The following is a 22,469-nucleotide window of genomic DNA, read 5'->3' as shown; positions in this document are numbered from 1 at the left end:
ACTATTCCCGGCAACTGTAAACTTCTTTTTTGCTTAATCGTTGAATATGTCGTAGTTCCAGGCAGGAGACTTGATTTAACCTCGTAACCGTCAAATTTAATGAGCTTCAGGTCGTCTTTACAGACGCATCCATTGTGGATAACCCTGTATGTATAATTTATATGTTTTAGTTTGGTCTGGATTATGGATGTCCAAGACAGTTTACCAAGATTAGAATTATAAACTCTCATCATTTGGAGCAAAATTTTTGCGGGATTAAGGACTTTACAGTGTTTGGGTCAAATGACATGATACACCATGAAACCCTGGTATCAGGGAGGCTCACTAACCCTTTAGGACTAGTAAGTAATATTCTTATAGGGAGTTTCAGCAAGCTTATGGTGTACTTGCCGAAAAATACATATTAAACATTTTTGTAAGATTTTCTAGGCAGGAAAGCCCCATTTTTAAAATTTGAAACGTGATTAATATTGCTTGATTTTACAATGAGGTTTCCCAAAAATATATCATTAGGCAATCACGACGCTTTGCGCCCATTTTATATTTAAAATGTTAATTGTTGCTCAATATTTCGGCATTTTCTCTTAATAAAAAACAAAAATAAATAATTTTGCGAATTTCAATCATTTTTCGGAGTATTTAAAATTTTTACGAAAATCAACATGCAGTGAGCATTTATAAACCTTCCCTGGGGTCATGTGAGTAATTTACAAAAAATGTGTTTCCGATCGGTTTTCTTATGTTTTGACGTTTATCAGTTACAAACAAACAACCAGAAAAACAAGCAAAATATATATAAGATTTAAAACATTTAAATTCTAAATTATCTTTATTTCGTTTCAGGGATGTGAGGTCCCTGTTGATATATATACTCTTCAATCAAAAAAGAAATATCAATATCTTATTTTTCAAGCAGAATCATTTAATGATCCAGTAAAGCCTTATATGACACTGGCATCCTTTAACCCAGGTAACAAATTAAACATAAAACATAAAAATATTTTTAAGAGATTTCACAGTCGACAAAGGTCAATTTGAATTCGAGCCGGACCGACCTCTTGTACTTTAGTGACGGGCGGCAAGTACCGACCGCGACTTATCATATGCCGGCTCGGTATCAACTTTTATGGCGTTGGGCCAGACTTTTTTACAGTACCCGGCCTAATTTACCTATTCCACTAGCTTAGTTTAGTGTAATGTTGAACGTTTTTTCTTCAGAATATGTAAAAGACCCATTTGCCTACTGGACCTGTGCTGAGAAATTGCCAGCGAAAAACAATATCAAGGTCAACTTTTAAATTATTATTTTAAGTGATCATTGAAATTTAAAGTACTAGGCTTTTAGGGCGCTTCGCGCCCATCTTCTATTTAAATTGTGAACATGTTCTTTTTGTTTACATTTTAAAACAAAGAAGAACAAATTTTTGCGGATTTTTAAAAAATATTCGCGGATTTTCACGAATTTAAATTTTTTTACAAAATTAAAAACCTTTTAAACACATTTTTAAAAATTTTTATCCTTCATAAACCTTCCCTGTGGTCACGTGATGTCCCACAAAAATTTGGGCTCGATCGGTTCAGCCGTTTTGACGTTTATTGGATACAAACAGACAGACAAACAGACAAACAGACAGACAAGCCAAATCTATATATAAATTTGGCTTGTCTGGGTGTTTGTCTGTTTGTCTGCTTGTTTGTTTGTATCCAATAAACTTCAAAACGGCTGAACCGATCGGGCCCAAATTTTTTGTGTTACATCACGTGACCACAGGGAAGGTTTATGAATGATCAAAATTTCAAATATTTGTCTCCATCAAAATTCGATCTTCATTAAATTTTTGAAAATTTTGAAAATCCACAACATTTTTTGTGAAAGTCCGCGAATTATTTTTGTTTTGTTTTACGATGTTCACAAAGAGAACATGTTCACAATTAATTTAGAAGATGGGCGCGGAGCGCCCTATAAGGCTAGTTTATATATAGATTTATACACTTTTCATACAAATATTTTTACGTTTTGAATATCTTAAAAAGTTATAGAAAATCCACTAGTAAAATAAAACAGGAAAATCCACGAAAAACTTACAACTTTAAATTTTTAACGCCATTTTAACAATAAAGTTAATGCTCATTACACTAGGTAAAAACTGATGCATATTCTGCCTTTTTGACTCTACGAACCTGTGCAGAACTGTGTAGGGGGAGAGATTATAGATATTTTTCGCTCAAGGTATATTTCATTTATCTTCAATGTTTGCATACATTTTTAAAGATTTTTTATCACTGAAATGATTTGATTTTTACTGTCCAATCCCCCTCCATATCTATTACAGAGAGTGAAAAGGAAGGAGACAAAATTATCTCAAAAATTGACTCCTTTAATAAGCTTCCCACAGTGGGACTACTGGAACCCATAAAACTGTAAAATACAACATTTAAGAATAGTTTGCGTATTTGATTTTGTTATAAAGCAAATAATTGAACCAGTTGCTTAAAACCAAAGTATTAAGTAAAGGGGTCTGTATACAATGCACAATTGATGTGTTTAATGTGCATTTGATTATTTAACATCATAACTGAATTCTTTAAGTAGTTTTTCTATTCCACAGATTTTTATGTTTAAAAATATTTCTAGTTGTCTGAGTGCTATTGTGCGAATAATTTCCCCTCTGATTATCCTAATGGAGTTAATTTTGAAGACTGTTCCTATCTAGAATATCCGGTAAGATGAGAACGAACAAAATTTTTCATGAACGTTAGTGTCGTGACGTGTCGAAAAAAGCATCAACAGAAGATTTGAAATTATTGAAACGAACTTGAAAAAACATATTTTTTTTTACTTATGGAACGAATTTTTCAAAAGATTTTGATAAAAACTAACTTTTTTGTGTGTGTTAAAACAGATTTTTTGGAACAAACTAAAAAAAATATTGGGTTTTTATTGAATATGAATCGTTGTTTACTAAACGATCTTTCACTGAGTAAACGAACAAATTTGTTGTAAAATGAACGATTCTTTGAGAACTAACGAAATCAAGTTATTATTTTACGGCTGAAAAAACTAACAAAATGCGTGTTTCATGAACGATGAACGAACAAAATGATAAAAACGAATGCGTTCATTAATCTCTAGTTGAGATAAAAGAACGAACCAATTTTCAGGTTACCCTGGGTTCTTACCTAGAATCACTGAAGGATATCAAATTTATAAACGGCGTTAACAAAAGATATTTTTGCAGTAAGTTTGCCGCTAAACTGCTACGGCAGTGCATTTGCCGCTAATGATTGGTTCTTCTATAACAATAAATAGTGGGGAAAATTAAAAGTTCTTATTAAAAAACATAAACACATAATTTTTTTTTCTGTGAGTTTTATGCAATTTCAATCCAAAAATTTTCGAAGGTCACCGTTTGTTAACAAAATTACCGGAATTTTTTCCATTTATCTCTGGCAATTAGCCCCAAAAAGGAAGACCACATTTTGGAAATACCCCTTTTTCAGCATGCCCACAAATAAGCGGTAATCTTTATTATTGTTTCAAGAATTATATTTATTAATTAGGTTGACAAATAAATGTCACAAACTGTTTCAACAATTAAATACAATTTTCAAGTCGGCATCAGATCGTCATAACCTCCTAATGTATAATTTTTTATTTGAATAAAATCTAGATTTTTGAATCGAGCAAGTTCCCCCTAGTTTCCTCTTGTGCTGAACTATACTTCCAGCACCAGGTTTATGCCTGGGATCAATTCAAGATTAGTGCTTCATCTTCAAACCAAATCAGGTAAGAAAGGTATTGTCGTCGTCTTAAGTATCAATTACAATGAAGACGACTTTCTATTTCAATTATGATGTCTACCAACTATCAAACAAAAAGTAACGTCAATGAACATTTAAATGCTTACTTGTAAACTTTTATTTTCAAGAAAAGCTCAATCAAAACCCAAATAGAGAAGTCGTCTTCCTTGTATTGATACAAACAATGAAGATGTAGCAAAATCCTTCTACGATAAAGCAAGACGATTGTCGTCTTCCCCTTTTAATCTTAAGAGTTGACGCGCTCAATGTTCTATTTGTAAATATTATTTTTCTTTGCAATTGTCCAGGGTTAAGATTCAATTAATTAAATTGATGTAGCTGAACTGCATAGAGTAAAATGAAACACATATTCTCCTTTGCAACAGGTTAAACTGATGAGAAGTGGTTCAATTTAGTCTTACTGGTTTAACTACAGATCAACTTAATCCTGTAGTTTAACCACCCGTGCACAGTTCATGCAGCTAGGGTTTCAAGCGAGAGAAAACTTTCGCGAAAAATGCGAAATTTTCGCAAAACGATTTACACTTATCGCTGGAAACCCTATTAATACTTCTCTCTATCATTCTTAAATTCTTAACTCTGGTATATTAACAATGCTTACTCCATTGACATAACTTTTATTTTAACGCAAAATTAATGCATTCATTTTTTATTCCGACAAAATAAAATGAAAGCAAAAATTTGTAAACTCTGTTGTAAACTAGATAATTTAAATGTTTAATATTACAAGTGTAAAATGTGATTTCTCTGAGCCAACACGTAGATATGGATCAAGTTCAGATGCAACTGCAGAGAAATTTGCCCACAGGTAGACCCCCTTATAATACGGGATTTTCGGTTTTCATGGCCCTTATAATCTTTTTCAAAGACTCGAATTGCTTTCCATTACTAGCGATGGGCAATATCTAAATTCGTTTCATAGAAAATTTTAACATTTTAAGATTTTTAACAGGTTTTACGACAACATGAAAAAGGTTCCAACATTTTAAAACTTTATTCTGTAGAAGTTTGCTTTCCTCAAACATATGCAAATTTGTTACCCTTTAGAAATTTTGGAACCTTCTCATGTTGTCGTAAAACCTGTTGAAAGTCTAAAATATTAAAAGTTGAAAAGAATCTGGTTGTTTCCCATCCCTATCCATTATGACGAATACATAATTTGCGAACTGCTTTGATGGACCTTAGAAATATGCCATTTTTTCACGGCAGTAAATAAATAAAAAATAGTTTGAAATACAGGGTTACCCACAAACACAGAGACTGTAAAGACGATTTTAAGGTTAAATCAAGTAGCCTGCCTTGAAAAATCGCCTTTCCCTGGCTATTTAATGATTTAGCAAAGAAAAGATTTACAGCCGCCCGGGAACCAACAATCTAAGAAAACAGAAAATATTAATTACGCTTATTTGTCTCTGACGTCTCATCCTTTGCGGATAATCACATACCTTGAAGGCTTGAATCTAGATTAGAAAAATGTAATCTAGATTGTTCTGCTATTTTTAGGGCAATTTTGCTGGCGGATGAGAAATCTTTGTCAAATTCGACAGACAAAATCTTGATTTACACCACACAGTCAGCTAAAGTAAGTATTACTTGATTCATTAAAAAAACTATATTTTAGGATTAATATTATCGATTTTTTTGGAAAATAAGCCAACTTACTCTGATTAAAAATGTGGAAGATACCGTCGTTTTTCCGGCTCAAAAGGTGTTCTATTCTGATTATTTCTCCATTGCTTCTTAAAAGCAAGAAATCCCAAGTTACTTTCGCAGAGAACCCGAAAAACGAAATTAAACAGTTTAAAGATAAAAAACATGGATTTTAAGTCTTACTTGATCAGAGTACAGTTGCAACTTGGGCATTGACAGGATAACTTGAAACTACGCTTACATCATGACCCCCCTTATATTTTGAGCAGTTCTCCCTACAAGTGAACAGTTAGTGTGATAAATAAATTTATTCAATTAAGTTTCATAAAAATGTGCGATATTTTTATTAAAATACTCGATTGCTTTGCCGGTAAAAATATTACTTATTTGCCTCGGAAGAAATAAGAAATTTTTCATACCAAAGAAAGTAAAATTGTGAGAAAAAATGTGGAATAGAAATTATCTGAAAATTATGGTGTAAATTGTTTGAAAGACATATGCAAATGTTTTTCTTTCTGATTTTCAATGATGTGTTAAAGTAATTTCCGAAATTTAAACCAAGGAACCTTCCAACTGGCGTTGATAATCTGAACAACTATTAACAGAAAAAAAGATTTTATGTCTACTGTTAACGGAGGAAAAGATTTTATGTCTACCGTTAATGGAGGAAAAATTTTATGTCTACCGTTAACGGAGGAAAATATTTTATGTCTACCGTTAACGGAGGAAAAGATTTTATGTCTACCATTAACGGAGGAAAAGATTTTATGTCTACCGTTAACAGAGGAAAAGATTTTATGTCTACCGTTAACGGAGGAAAAGATTTTATGTCTACCGTTAATGGAGGAAAAGTCGGAAAATGACAACATTTGTTCCTCCCTGGAGTTTTAAGCAGTGAAGTAAAGAATTTTACCCCCTGGAAGATTTTGTACATGTGTGTTTGTGTTATTTTTAGGGAAAATTTGTTTTTGTTATGATGTTAATTTTTTTGTTTATTATTGATTTAAATTCAAGATTTTTTCACAATGGTCAAGATTAAAGATCTTGAATTCAAACCTCAAAGAAACAAAAAAAGTCAAAATACCGACCAAAAATACATATTTTCCCGCATAATAACAGAAGATAGTTGCAAAAACAGAAATTAAAAAAAGTATTTTTATTACTTCCTGAGTTGGTATTGTTGCCAATATTTTTGTTTTACCGGGGTAAAGGGTGTTTATTTTTTTTTTAGTAGTTACAGTTTTTTAGTTGTAGGGTTGTTAATCGTTTTTAAAACGATCAGGAAGATAAGGTATAATAAATTTTGCCTTAAATGTTTTTTTATCGATAGAAATAACTGGAATTTGTTTTCCGAACAAAATAATGTATTTTCTCTAATAAGCTTGCTAACGATCCTTAACAAAGGGTCTGATCGTTATCGGTCGTTAAGAAAGTGTTGTTGTTAACGGTCATTAACGAAGGGTCTTTTGCGAAAACGATCTTTTTAAAATGATTATTATTAAAAACTTCGTCCTCGGGTTTATATTTGAATACCTCAGGGGTTTAAATTTTCCATTGTTTTAAAAACTTTCGTTTTTTCCAAAAAAAAAACGAAAAGACTGTTTTCAAAAACCTGAGAATGATTCCTTTTCAGTTATTGTAGTGGTTGTCAATGTCAACGTGTTGTTGTTGTTTTTGTTGTTGTTGTAAACCTTTATAATTGGTTCTGGTTGTTTTTCAGTTATTGTAGTGGTTGTCAATGTCAACGTGTTGTTGTTGTTTTTGTTATAGTTGTAAACCTTTATAATTGGTTCTGGTTGTTTTTCAGTTATTGTAGTGGTTGTCAATGTCAACGTGTTGTTGTTGTTTTTGTTGTTGTTGTAAACCTTTATAATTGGTTCTGGTTGTTTTCAGTTGTTGTAGTGTTTGTCAATGTCAACGTGTTGTTGTTGTTTTTGTTATTGTTGTAAACCTTTATAATTGGTTCTGGTTGTTTTTCTGTTTTTGACAAAATCTTTTTCAGAGAGTTTTGAAGTCATCCCTGTATGAGTATCCGGAACTCACATTTCCTTTAACTCCTGGATTTGGTTGGAACTTCAGGACAGAGGATAATATTCTCTTTGAGTTCGGGAAACGATCTGCTATGATCTGGGGATTGTACTTTATCAAAACAGAGTTTAAAGAACCAGTAACTCTCAGCTTCAGAATTGGCTACTATGAAGACACTTTTTACAAGCATAAGTAAGTTTAAACCCTTAAAAGTTTTACATCACATTTGATAGGGATTTTAGACATGACTGAAAAAGTCTGAATTTTAATTTCTATCCCGAAATTTGTCCTGGTAGAAATTGTATGATCATACAAATTTTATTTCCAAAACGGTTTTTTGTCATTCTGGAGTTGGTCTTTTCCGAGAATTGTCTTTTATGTGAATTGTCTCTTTAACGTATGTCTCATCCGAAAATTGTCTGTTTGGAGTTTATATATCTGGACTATATGTCCTTGTGGCTGGAGATGGTTCTCAACATTATCGTTCATTCTCCCGAAATTTTGTTCATTTTCTTACTGAACAATCATTCAATAAATCATTTGTTCAGTAAAATTGTTCTTTCAGTAATAGATTGTTCAGTAAAATGGTTCGTTTATTAAATAACATGACGTTATTTCACAAGTTTGTTAAAAATCGGTCACTCAGGAAATAAACTATCTTTTTTTTTTTCAAAATCGCTTATCTAGAAAAAACTATAGTTTTTTCAAAATCTTTTGGAAAAGTTGTTCGTTCAGAAAACAAAAAACAATAATTTGTTTCAAGAATGTTCTAACAACGATTTCAACAATTTTTTTTCGTTCGTTTTACTGTGAGCAATCCAAGTTTTTCATCCATTGTTCGTTTTTTTTAACAACACCATTTTTAACGTAAAATTTCGATCGTTCTTAAAATGTTTCTTTGTTAACAATAATGTTGCCCATCTCTACTTGTTGCTTGATAAACCATGTTCATCCTAGGAGTGAGCCTGAAGAATGGATAAGCCCTGCTAGAAAACTTCCCTCAGACGGAGATTTTTTTGATATGACAATTGATCCTGCCGATCTTGATAACGCTGGTGTTATTTATTTCAATGATCCCGCATTTGCAACATCTACAATGTCTTTTGTTGCAAGTAGGGTTGAAGTACAACTTCTTAGTGGTCCAAAAACTTTATTTTTTGATTTTGTTGGTAAGTGACAAGTATTTTATCTCCTCAACGACCTCAACCACGCTAAATTCAAATTTGACATTTAGGAACATTTTTTGAGTTTGATGACGCAGTGGATGGGAAAATAGGAAGTAAAGATTATGATTTCTACAATAAATCCATTGGAACCTACATATTAAAAGGTTTTTAGACATTTATCACTATATAACTAAACTTGGCTTTAGGGCGCTTCGCGCCCATCCTCTATTTAAATTTTTAATTGTGGCTCTATCTGTAAGCATCTTTTCTTCGTACAGTATAAAACAAAAACAATACAAGTTTGCGGATTTCCACACATTTTTTCGCGCAAAAATGAAAAGCTTTTGGATACATATCTTTTTGTAATTCTGAGCATGCTATAAGCCTTCCCTGGGGTTATTCGAGATCAACCACAAAAATTTGGCCCAATCAGTTCAGCCGTTCATTGGATACAATTAGACAGACAGACAGAAAAGCAAAGTGTATAGATGGATAAAAATAAAAATAAATAATACCTTTAAATTTGATAGATGATGTGAAAACAAGAGATATCAGCACAAATTATTCTCCTGAAGACTGCAGTTATCAGTGTGGTGGTGACGAGAATAAGAACATCTACTACGCTGTTAGGAAGCTGAATGATGACAACTACAGATGCGCCTGTATTGGTCGAGATCTAAGTTTAATACTAGGAGGTGGATATACACCTTCTGCATCAAGTTCTGTACTCTGCACCTTGGAATATGACAAAGCATTAACAGATCCTCTAGATGCAGATGTACACCTCAATAGTTTTCTAACAAAATACTACACAGGAATAGAGAAATATAGAGTTTATATCCCCCCACCCGGCCCCTTACCCCCATTTCCTACCTGGGCTAGCTAAAATCCACTTCCCTTTGCATCTAAGCATACAGCTATGTGCTAGTTTAGTTAATATTCCGCCGTAGAGGTCACCGAGTCTATAGAAAGCTGGGGAAAACAGGATACTGCATGCTTTCTTTTACAGACTGCAACATGTTTAAGCATAATGCTAGCGCCATCGTGTGAAAAATATTTTTAAAATCTACCTGACTCTGCTTGTACTCAAGTACACAGCTAAACTATACCTTTATTTACTCTAATTACACAGGGCTGAGGACAACAGCTGAAATGACCTCCGGGGCTTTATTAAACATATGTAATATGGCCCGGAGGGTTGACATCGCTGCTTTGTACATGATCCATTTCTTAGGAAAGAGCACAGAGTATATCTTGATGGAATATACATTTAATTTAACGGCAAACTACATCTACCCAGGGAGCAATGACATGATTCCAAAAAATTTGAAAGATTATCCAAACCTAGAGCAAGGTTTCTGGACTGTAGTTACTCAGGTCCTTTTTAAATAATATCTGATAAAAATAGAGGGTATTAGGTCACAACTTCCAAAAACAGCAATTTCCCCATCTTCTACATTCCCCAACACCAATTTTATCACTAAGTTAACAAATAGTAACTACACCAACAACAATGTCCCCAAGCAGTAAAATTCTGGAATAAAATAAACAGTTTTCAGAAATTATCAAACTTATCCTTAATGAAATCAAAAACAATTTTGGAACATATCCACACTAGGCTTTCAAGGCGCTTCGTACCATCTTCTATTTCAGTTGAACATTTTATCTTTTTCTACATTGTAAAAACAAACACAAAAAAGTTTGCCATTTTTAAAAAAAAAAATATGTGGATTTTCAAAATTTTATGAAAATCGATTTTTTTTGATTATCCATGAACCTTCCCTAGGGTCATGTACGCGGTCCTTCATAAAATTTGGGTCCGATCAGCTCAGCCGTTTTAACGTGTATTGGATCCAGACAAACAAAGAAACAAACAGACAGACAAGCAAAGATGATAGATGATGATGTTTGATAAAAAATAACAAAAAAACAAGAAACTTTTTTCTTTGTGGATAGTGTATACTGTATATGGATGCATGGGTATGCGGCGTTGGCATACGGTATGCCAACGTGGTTAAGTTATACAAACTAAATTGTGTATTTTAATTTTCTTATTTTCAACCTGCACTTTTGAGATACAGACATAATGAATTCATTAGAATATTGTATGGGAAATTGTAAAAGGGAAAATTAGTGATTGTTGTTGGTGGGGAAACTAGTAGTTGGGAAATTGCAGTTGGTGAAATAAACTTGGGAAAGTTAGTAAAGGAGAAGTTGCGTAAATGGGAAATTACCTAACACTAAAATAAAGCTGAGCAGAGCTAGGCGAGCTAGGCACAGTGAATATTTATTCCGTTTTAAACCGTTTGTTATGACGTTGGTTAATTTAACAGAGAGGTCAGTTGTGTTTTTGTTAATTTTAAGTCAACACCTAAGGCTGCTCAATTAACAAGTAAAAATTAACATTCCTTCTAGTTTCCCAAAAGAATTTCCTATTGATTTTCATAAACTATTTTTACTGTCAGAAATGAACTGAGATCTTTTTCTAATTCTTATTTGCAACATGATATCCGTTAACTTTTGGTATTTCAAAAATTCAATAAAATTTTTGGAACATTGAAAAAAAGCCGCCAAATTCTTTTGTTTTCCAAAATTCAATAAAATTAAATGAGATATGACAAAAATCCGCAAAATTTTAGATTTAAAATCTGCAGTAAATGTTATCAAATTGTAACCTTAGATCTGTAAAAATGCAAATAATTGACTTTTTAACTTTAATAATTTATTTTAATTAAATTTTACAATATTTTAAATTGCAATATGATATCAGATGGAAACATTTTTAGACTTCTATATTTCTTGTTTTTTTATTCTTTCTTCTTGATCTTCCATTCCTTGTCCATCCTTCAATCATACTTTGGCTAATTTTGAAAATAAAAATAAATGATTGACTAACATTTTGGTTTTGCGGTTTTTTTTTACTTTTATTATGCCTAAAATCCAATCAAAATAAAAATATTTGAAAATTTTGTCAAAAACATAAAGAATCCCCTATTTTTTACTCACCCTGTAGATATTTTTGTTTAGCTGGACCAAATTTGCAAAACATTTTTTTGATTAATGTGTTTAAAACCTTGGCAACGCTGAGTACTCCAGCTAGTAATTATTATAGCTGAAGCTGGTTCAAGCAAAGACGACAGCACTTAATAATTTATCTTCTTGTTCGTTTAAATAACATGAACTTGTTTTAGTTCACTGCTGAAACAGAATCAACTTTAAGCAGTAAATCGAGAAACAAGGTCTGGTGCACTGAGCGAGCTTATGCAGTCTATTTACACTGTGTTTCCTCAATCAAAATATGCAGTGATACAGATTTGAACAGCAATTTTAAGAAAACTCAACGCTGTAGAAATCAAATTTGGAAGTATTTTCTCGAACTTTGTATTAGACTGCTTAATCAAGAAATAAGTAGACCAAGTGGGTAAGTGAGTCAAAATTTGTTTTGGAATTGTGCAAAAATCAATATAAATCTGGAAAATATTTTTAATAGTTTGTTTAAAAATACCCTTAACATGATTTTTTCCATTTTGGGGAAATAATGAATTTGAACTGAGAATGATGTAAAATACGTTCTTAATTCTATAAGTTATTTTGAAGTAATGTCTATTACTCAAAAAGTAATTTCTTGACGTCCAGCTTCTAGTGGTACTCACCTTGGACTAACTTTAGAGCGAGATGCATTAGTTTTTTTTATTTAAATTCAATCGTGTTTTGGTCTGTAATTCAACAATCTTTAAACTTGCTGAATTTTGTTTACACTTTTTCTCGCGAAACGCATATACCGAGAAAAAAAGTTATGTTTGATAGGTCAAATTATGATCGAAAGTCACAGCTTGCTGGGATAAGGACTAATCTGTTAACTCCGCCTGCACTTCAAATCTTAGATATTCTTATTTGTAGTGTTAGTGATATACTCATAAAGGGAGTTTCTGGCTGAGCATGGTTGTTTCGCGACCAACCGGTCTCGATCTGAAAATAAGTAGTTGAGCTTAGAATTCATTACTGTAGATAATTTTTTAAATCATTTGAGACCTATAAGATGCTTGAGCAATGTATAAGTTTTAAGAAAGACTAACAATTCAATCATCAAAATCCTCCTGGTTTGTCCAACCCGCCAGGCAGGTGTGCAGCACCACAATTCCTGTCATGTGAGCCTGTCATGCCACAACCAGGAGGGCAGGCGTGCAGCACCACAATTCCTGTCATGTTGGCCTGTCATGCCACGACCAGGAGGGCAAGCGTGCAGCACCACAATTCCTGTCATGTTGGCCTTTCGTGCCACGACCAGAAGTGCAGGCGTGCAGCACCACAGTTCCTGTCATGTTGGCCTGTCGTGCCACGACCAGGAGGGCANCGTGCAGCACCACAATTCCTGTCATGTTGGCCTGTCATGCCACGACCAGGAGGGCAGGCGTGCAGCACCACAATTCCTGTCATGTTGGCCTGTCGTGCCACGACCAGGAGGGCATGGGCATGCCGCACCACAATATGAAAATTTCTCTACATTACAAAGTCTCAGCTCAATTACCATTTCCAACCAGACACTCCCTTGAAAAGAAGTGAATAAGTATATAATAACATGATTGTTTTGTTTAGTCCTGAATCCAACTGTATTAACACAAACTATACCAGCGTATATCCGTTTGATCTTTACAGACGGTAATTAGCTATTTATAAAACCAGTGCGTAGGATCCGGATTCGTTGGATTCGCAACTTTTTTGGCTTCCATGGATCCGGATCTGCAAAAATAAACGGATCAGAATCCATGAGGGCAAAATATTAACCAAAAACTTTGCAAAATTTTGCTCTGAAAACTCCAATCTGAATTGTTGAAAAAGAGAGATCATCATAAATGTCCTAAATGGTTCATCAAATTGTTGCATAAAAATAAGTAAAAAAAAGTAAGAAAAGTAGTTCTTCTTCAGGATCTGCATTGAAATTAGATGGATCCTAAGCACTGTATAAAACTATTAATTGGTTCGTAGTGTTGTATTTTATTTACAGAAATTTTCTCAATATAGCCTTTTTTGATTTATACACAATATAATATAAAGGCCAGACCCTTCAACTACTGAGAAAGTCTAATTCCTACTGCAGTAGCCTGATAGTGCAAACCATTTTAAACTTTTATTATTAGTTCAGAATTCATGTTTACATAAAACATCTCCTTCAAGTCCAAAATTTGTACAACATGTCATGTCAAAATAATGTAGTTTTACTGCAGTTAAATCGCTTTTAAAAGGACTGTAAAGGAAAAATGAAAGGGGGTATAGGATGAAATCTGAGAATCTCAGGCGTTAAATGATACATATAAAACATCTATATGATGTTCTTGTCTCGAGAAACTGATATAAAACTTTGTCAAATTTATACGAAAATTCATATATATGCAATTTTGTAAAAAAAATTTTAGTATCGTTGTTACGTGATACAGACGGGAATCACGTGACCAGTATACTGCACTGCCATTGGCTATAGTTCTGGTGACGTAATACAGACTAAACGGACTATCTGTAATAATATTATCAATTATATGTATTAAAAATGCGAAATAAAAAAATATGATAGGAGCAAACTTGAGTTTCTCAGGCTCCGGTGGGATATCGTCGTTTTCAGATTGGTTGCGTATTTGTTGAATATGATCTGTTTAATACTACAACTTTTAGACAAAATTGCATATATATGAATTTTCGTATAAATTTGTAACACAAGACAGGAACATCAGATAGATGTCTTATATGTATCGTTCTACTCCTGAGATTCTCAGGTTTCATCCTATACCCCCTTTCATTTTTCCTTTACAGTCCCTTTAAAGAGATTTTAAAACGACTTCTCTGAACTCTGGGCATTAGACATTGGGCATTGTCCTCTTTTAATGAATGGTAGCTTGAAATTATGCTAATAGTCCCTAAAGTCACTAATTAGTAACCCTACCACATTGCATATATGATAAAATTTTGCATCAAACAATTTTAAGTTCGTTTGCTAATAAATTGAGTTTTCTAAAAATTGAATAGAGATGTTTCAGTCTTTTCCTTTAACATTGCTCCCTTACAAACGAAAAAAAAAATAATTTAAATGGGTTTTTATTTTTCCCCCAACAATTTGAAGTTCAAAGAAAGGAATTGAGTTTTTGTCACAAACTCTGATTTTCTTTTTCCCCATATCTTTGCATTTTATTGACGGAGACCTTAGATATTTCAATGAATCTCTTTAGATCAAATAATGAAAGTTTAAAATATAAAAGGTTTGCACCATCATCAGGTGGAAAATATATGGCGATTGTAAAATCATAATTTGTGGCAAAAACTCAGTTCCTTTAATTCCAAAGGCGAAAAGGGGGACAGGGTTACAAAAATTAGATTTTAAAATATCATTTTTGTAGATGGAATTTTGACTGCCCTGAACTTTCCGAGGTTCTTTATCAATTTGCAACTCCAGATAACGGTATTTAAACATGTTTTTTTTTGGATGATTTGATGTTTCCAGCTTATATTCAGTTTATCTGCAATATCGATATACTTGTAAGCAGATTTTTTTATTATGATAAGTAATATCTTAAGAATTATGATCATTAATCTAAAAAAAGATTTATCAAAATTGTTCTTTTGCAGACAAAGCTAAATGATTGTAACAACAATTCAGAACTTTTGTGTTTTGAATCTTGGGATTTAGTATTGATCTTATGTAGACCTACAGATTAATTCAATTCCTTTTCAATATACTATGATGGTCATGCACTGCAGAGATAACTTTAATTGAGGGAACCATCATTTATCCATTAAAGGTTTCTACATTGGATATCAAGATCAAGAGATTAAAATTAACGATACATAACACACAAGAATTGTGTCTTCAGGGGCGAATTTTAAGAATTCAAACCGCGTCGCTGAACCGTCAAAAACCGGTTCCATGCTTGAGCGCCGGCTCAAATCTCGAAACACTGAATAAAAGTTCAAGAGGAACCTAACCATACTTCTTCAAGTTCGTCCTCAGGATTAAGTCTTTGAAACTAACTCAACTTTTTTAACCCCTATTTTTTTAACCTGATGGTTCATATTTCAAACAATTAGATTATTTGGTCTCAGAGAATTCATTGCTTGAAATATCTAAGATCTACTACATTGGGTTGCACTAGATATGGAGATTATAAAATCAGAGTTTGCGGCAAAGACTCAATTTCTTTGTATTGTAACATTTAGATTCGCCCGTTTGTTATAAAAATCTAGTTGGTAAGAAATGTTTCAAAAACTTGTTGTTGTTGTTGTTGTTTTTGTCGATGTTGTTGTTGATGGTGTTGTTGATGTTGTCGTTGATGGTGTTGTTGTTGTTGTTGTTGTTGTTGTTGTTGATGTTGATGTTTTTGTTGTTGTTTTTGTTGTTGTTGTTGTTGTTGTTTATGTGGTTGTTGATGTTGATGCTGTTTTTGATGTTGATGCTGTTTTTGATGTTGATGTTGTTTGTGTAGAGGGTGGATATCTACAGCTGAGGACTGCACCTAAAGAGTTTGATAACAAATACAGAATCCCAGGAACTGTTCAGCGCTATACTTGCAGGTATTTTTAGGGGCTTTAAAGGGAGTGTCTGTCTAGACATGGTAGTTGAGATGAAAATGCAGTATTGTAGAGAAATTTTGTAGGATTCATTTGAGACCAATGGACGTTTTTACTGTGCATATTAGTTTAGCAAGGACGCAAATTCAATCTTTAAAAGCATTATAGATTGTTCATTGTGGAGGGATGATTTTGAAAATCGGTTTATAAAAATTATACAATGAAGACCACGAAAAATGTAATAAAAATTCTACAGTAAACTAATTAGTTGTTTAGGAACAGATTGAGAAAATAATAATTTACTCTAGTCATAGAAAATAAGTAATCTTATTCAGTCTCATTGCTCACTAACATTTTCTGTAGATTTTCTGGAATTTTGATTTAAAAGACGACATATGAAGAATTTGAAGAAATCCGCGAACAAATTTAAAATAATAAAAATTCAATATAATGAGGAAAAAGAAATAATTGATTCTAACATTGATTACTTCACACATTTCTATTGTGAAATAAGTTCCGGAACGTAAAAACGTCTCAAAAGAATTCAAAACAAATTCTGTACGATATTTTATTTTCTGTTTAGCCAGACACACCCTTTAAGAGAAAATTATGAAATATTTAAAAAGCCCCATACAGTTTTAAATACAGGGGACTATCGAAAAAACATTGATTGTTTGTTTTTGCTTTCTTTCCTCAAAGAAATATGGAATACAATAGTAATAAAATCTTTCGAATCATACTAAAATCATTTAGATTAATCCTAAGTCTTTTCTCTGTGAATTTGATTGTTTTTTAAAAGAGGTTTATCTGTAAAAAAAAGTTAAGTTCAAATTTTATTTGAAAATCCATCAACGCTATCAGAAAATACGTATAATTATGCCAACTTGAACAGCAATAGCTAAAATTGTTATCACAGAAAAAGACTAAAATCCATGTTTATAGTAAATTTGAATTTCTGAATAATCATGAAACATTATTTTTTCAGTGAAGGATGGGCTTTGTCTAACAGATCCAACCCTAATCAGGATTTTCAATGCCTAGGAAACCGTAAAGCAGTTTTCATTGCTTCTGAAATGTGTGTTCGTAAGTATCTATTCAACAGATGTAATTATCAAGTCTTTGATCATCTCCGTTACATTGTTATCTTAGAAAAACCACAAAAGGAATTTAAACTTTCTTTTTAACAATATTTGTATCATTCCAACACAATGGCAAAGACCTTAAATATTTCGAACTAGAATTCTGTTAGATTAGATCTCAAAGGTTTACACCATCAGGTTGCAAAGAATATATAAATACATTAACTTTTAAATTAAAGCTTGGAGGCTTTGTAAGAACAACTTTCAGCAATCTAAGCTCTCCTGCTGCAGCAGTTATACATATATTTATTGTACTTATGTTTTCTTTTGATTTGATTTAATTCTCTCTTGATGAATTTCCAACTGAATCCGAAGAATTGATTATCTGAAATGTTTCAGCGTTCAAATGTAAGGATGCTCCATTTGTACCAAATACAACTGATAAGGTAAACTAAACATTATGGTTAAAAAAAAAACAAATGAAAATAATTTTTAAGATATTTAAAAAAAAATTTTCATGGGAATAACTGATATGATATATATGAATATTGATTATGAAGCCCCTTACTATACAATTTCTGAATTTACAACTATATTAAGGTCTCACCTCACAACAAAAGTAAGCTCAAATGATTTTTAAAAAAAGGCTTTGATCATGATTAAAAATTTGTAATTAACCGAATTTCATTTTAAGAATAAAGCATTTCAAACTTTGTTTGACATTTCCAAAAAAGTAAAAAGTCAATTAAAGATCCAATTTGATTTTACCAAAACACTATTATTATATATAAGACTAGCCCGCGGGTACTCCCCAACATTGCCCAGGTTATTCATAATTACTCCCGCCGTTTACCCGCCCATTGTCTTAGAATCTCAAAACCAAGGTAGGAATATTCCCGTGACTTTCCCTAGTTCCCTCATCTAAAATTGAGGCAAATTGGTCCAGTGGTAAGTGAGTTCAGCAAAATTTGACGAATGATTCTGCTATGGTGAATTTGATGCCGGTGCTCCAACAAATTTTGCTAGATAAAAATTTGACGCTATAATGAGTGTGATTGGACAAACAAACAGACACCCAAACAGGAATTACAACTTTATATATATATATATATTTATATATATATATATATGTATATATTTATATATATATATATATATTTAGATGAGTCATACCTGGAATATGAGATCAACCAACTTTGGAACAAACATAACCTACCAATGCCTAGCTGGGAATGCGATGAAAGACATGAAAGGAAACTGGACAAACATCATTTATAATCTTTGTGGATATCAGGAGAAGGATCAATATGATCCATATTTTCGTTATAATAGCTCTAATCCTTTATCTGCTTGTCAACGTAAGTACTATTTATAAATTAAAACATTCAAGAAAATTACACCAATGACTAGATGAAAAGCTAGAGACGTAGAGTTAGTTGAACCCTTGTGCTTGTGCGCCAGTTCAAGTTGCTGAGAAGTGGTTCAACTATCTCTACAATCTACATGGTTTAATTAATTCTTTTTATTAGTTAAATCTGGTCCTGCAGGAACCCCCAATTCCCATACCTTTCTTTTTTTTAAATAAAATGACAGCAGTTTCTTGAATTATGAAACAAAAAACTTCCTGAGAATTGAGAGGGAAAAATTGCTGCATTCCTTCCACAAACTGCAGCATACTTTAATTTTCTTTGTAAGGGGGTAAAGGGGTGAATGACCTATTAAGATGGGTTCATAGAGTTCCCTATTTCTGATAAATATATAGCTTTTTTCAGCTCATTGCTTGGAATCGTCGTTACCACCTTTACCGGAAAGGTAATCTTTTCTACTCAGAATTTAAAAATTCTCTTGGGAGGGATTTGATGTGGTCTCAACTTTTTTTACCTCTAAATTTGAGCTCTGGACAATTATTGATGTAAAACATGTCTTGACCCTGGACCATGTCAAATGTCCCAGGAAAATTCATCATTATAACTTATCAAGCAAAAAAATCTCGGACTTTTTAATTCATCTATACATTAATAGTTGTTTTCTCCCTAGGGCATCATTAACCTATTCTGGTACAGATAACAGTATAGGACAAGTAGCAAAGTATATTTGTGAACCAGGCTTTGAATTCTCAGGCAAAACAATATAAAGAAGAAAATTTATGACATCTTGAAAATGTTTAAATAAATAATTCAATGAACGACCAAAAGTGGTTCTTTAAAAAATGTAAATATTGGTTCTTGGTCTTTACCCTTTATTAAACATTTTTAGAACTACACAATTTTGTAAAATCCATTAAATATCAAATAAGAAGAAAAAGAAAAATCCAAGAACAAAACAATGTTGAACAAAATAAAAACATGATTTTGATGGTTGTTACTATTTTCAAGTTTATTTTTTCGTTAAAAGATTTTTAGATAAATACAGTGAGAAGAGAACCAGAAAACTCAAACATACTCATTTTACTTCAAAGTGATCTAATCTGTTACAAGAGCAACTTTTCGCTTTGTTATAACATCAAATACAACATAAAAGGATTGAGTCACGGAAGTTCGTAGTAAAATTTGGACTCCGCTGGAGACCACCGGAGGGAATTCATTTTCACTGGAGGGGTTTGAAAAATGCTTTTTTAAAATTTAAAATTTTACGCAGGGTGATTTACATGCCACTGGAGGGATTCAGATATCTTTTCAAGGGGTTTATAAATCCCCTGGAGGGATTCAGATATCCTTCCTAGGGGTTTATAATTCCACTGGAGAGATTTAAATATCTTTCCAGGGGGTTAATAATTCCACTGGAGGAATTCGGAAATCTTTCTAAAGGGTTTATAAATCCACTGCAGGGATTCAGAAATCTCTTCAGGGGGGTATATAAATCCACTGGAGGGATTCAGATATCCTTCAGCTATGGGTATATAATTCCACTGGAATTATATACCCATAGGAAGGATATTTAATCCCAACAGTGGATTTATAAACACCCTGGAAAGATATCTGAATCCCTGCAGTGGAATTTATGCGCAAAGTTTGAAATTGTAAAAATCATTTTTTCAAACCCCTCCAGTGAAAAAAAAATCCCTCCAGTGGTCTCCAGTAGAATTGATATCTTACTACGAACTTCTTTGAGTCAAAAGGATTGCTATAATATCGTTTTCCTATTCCACAGTTTACTGGTTCTTACTGTAGTATTTTCTTCTATTCTTTCCTTATCTCTTATATTGGTCGTTTGCAGAGGCAATAGTTTTAGTCACACCTATACCAACAACTACAACAACTACAACAACTACGACTACAACAACTACGACTACAACAACTACAACAACAACTACAACAACCACAACTACTACCACTACAACAATAACCACAACTACAACAACTACAACTACTACGACAACTATAGACACGACATCAACCACTACAACAACAACTACAACAGTACAACAGCGTGTTCAAAACTTTTGGGGTAAATACAGGGTTACCCACAAAGGATGATCAACTTTAATGACGACCTAAAACTCATTAAAATTAACAATCTAAAAATTTTAATTTAATTTTTGCTATTAATATGGTATTTTAATGGCGACCTAATGGTTAGTGGAAGAAAAAATAAGCTGAAGGGAAGCTGGAGTATAAAATAAAAGATTGAAAAATTTCCTTACAATCTACTCTGTAGTCTCATGCTTTGTGGGTAAACTTGAACCAAAATCAATGTTTCATAAAATTAACTATTATTCATTTTATTATATCATGTCTTGCATATCATGGTGCATTATTATCAATTTTATACATAAAATTCACATCTCGGGGGAAAAAAGAGCCAGTGGGGTCAGTGTTTAATATTTTATAGCTAATCAAAGGTATAAACTAATTAAGGTTAAAATATTTGTTAATCGTTTTATTTATATATTCAATAAATACAGTTTTTGGCTCTTAAAAGAACTGTAGGCATAGTTTTAAGTGCCGGTACCTTTGAATTCTTTATCTGATTTATAATGTGGAAAATATCGTCGTTATTTTAAGTTTAAAAGTATTTAATTCTGATAATTACGCCATGATTTGAAATTTAGAGAAGCTACAATTAAAATAGTTGGTTTTCCAAATTATAAACGTTGTTATCTTATTCATACTTTAATAGGTTTTAACCCTATTTATCCTGAGGGTGGGGGTCAAATTGACCCCCCCCTCCTATCGTTTTTTTGCGATAGCTCAAAAGTTATTTCTAAAAGCACACAGTAATAAGAATACTTGTAGAGTGCTGTCATACCGTGATCTGGGGTGGAGATGAATACCATCGTTCAGATAGCCAATATACTAAAGATTCTGATAACTATATCAAAGTGTAAGTTTTTATATGTCTATGCAGCGAACGAAAACTTTTGCGAAAAAAATATGCGAAAACTATAGTGTTGCAGTTGCAATAATTAATTGCCCAGATAACTTTTTACTACGTTGAAATCTCTGTTCAGCCAGCCATTGTTAAATCTCTACCTGCAATTTCGGCATATATATTGTGCTGCTGGAGGATTTAGAGTTCAGTTCAGTATTGCCACAGATCAACTAGGGAGATTTTACTATGAATTTGGGCAATTGTTTTCTTCCAATATTTGTGAACTTTTTAGCAGAATTTTTGCAAAACAGATAGACTCGAAAAAGGAGAAAATTTCCGGCGAAATAAAAAATTTTCGTGAAAGGATTTTTTCGTTTTGCTGGAAACCCTAAATTGCACTACTTGATGCCGAAGAATCAAAATATTTGAAAAAAATCGTCCAAATTTAATTTCCACAATTCTACAAGCTACATTTAAATGGCTGGAGCCCACTAAGAGATACTATGGATTAGACTTCGGGCTAAAATAGGTTGGGTGCACAGGGCTGCAGCTTTATAGGACGAACAGGCTAGCCAAAAAAACATATAAATAAAAAGTAAACATCATCATTTACAAATAAATCTACTGACAACGTAGAGCATGTGACATTATAGATTGAGAGTATTTAATAGACCATAGAGCTATTTTTGATAGAGATGCATTGTTTTTGTGGACGAAACAAATTTTTTAAAAACAAACAAAATTTTTGGTGAACAATAGTGTCGTTCAGAAATAAAAAAAAACATGGACATGGATTGTTTAGAGATGAACAAACTATAAATGTTCAAAAACGAACGAAAAAACACACATAAACAAACAA

At 32.5% G+C, this 22,469-nt stretch overlaps 1 protein-coding gene across 1 annotated transcript in view; it reads left to right on the top strand.

Annotated features, from left to right (window-relative positions):
* The window catches only part of LOC111715367 (uncharacterized), a gene marked incomplete at its 5' end in the record, with an annotated part of 39,936 nt that overhangs the window by 4,840 nt on the left and 12,627 nt on the right, over positions 1-22,469 (top strand). Inside the window, 24 exon segments of the mRNA XM_023490679.1 lie at positions 171-341; positions 844-970; positions 1,219-1,286; positions 2,141-2,230; positions 2,636-2,722; positions 3,672-3,787; positions 4,553-4,630; positions 5,326-5,404; positions 7,475-7,692; positions 8,458-8,669; positions 8,735-8,830; positions 9,197-9,481; positions 9,799-10,043; positions 11,858-12,087; positions 13,263-13,325; positions 15,053-15,114; positions 16,136-16,223; positions 17,206-17,303; positions 17,699-17,745; positions 18,462-18,657; positions 19,072-19,111; positions 19,337-19,419; positions 20,516-20,746; positions 21,535-21,622. Of these exon segments, the coding sequence (XP_023346447.1) occupies positions 171-341; positions 844-970; positions 1,219-1,286; positions 2,141-2,230; positions 2,636-2,722; positions 3,672-3,787; positions 4,553-4,630; positions 5,326-5,404; positions 7,475-7,692; positions 8,458-8,669; positions 8,735-8,830; positions 9,197-9,481; positions 9,799-10,043; positions 11,858-12,087; positions 13,263-13,325; positions 15,053-15,114; positions 16,136-16,223; positions 17,206-17,303; positions 17,699-17,745; positions 18,462-18,657; positions 19,072-19,111; positions 19,337-19,419; positions 20,516-20,746; positions 21,535-21,622 (3,098 nt within the window).

This window comes from Eurytemora carolleeae, unplaced genomic scaffold, assembly GCF_000591075.1.
Source record: "Eurytemora carolleeae unplaced genomic scaffold, Eaff_2.0 scaffold1770, whole genome shotgun sequence".
Classification (NCBI taxonomy): domain Eukaryota; kingdom Metazoa; phylum Arthropoda; class Copepoda; order Calanoida; family Temoridae; genus Eurytemora; species Eurytemora carolleeae.
Note: the sequence above shows the minus strand (reverse complement) of the source record. Positions and strands in the feature narration are given on the sequence as shown.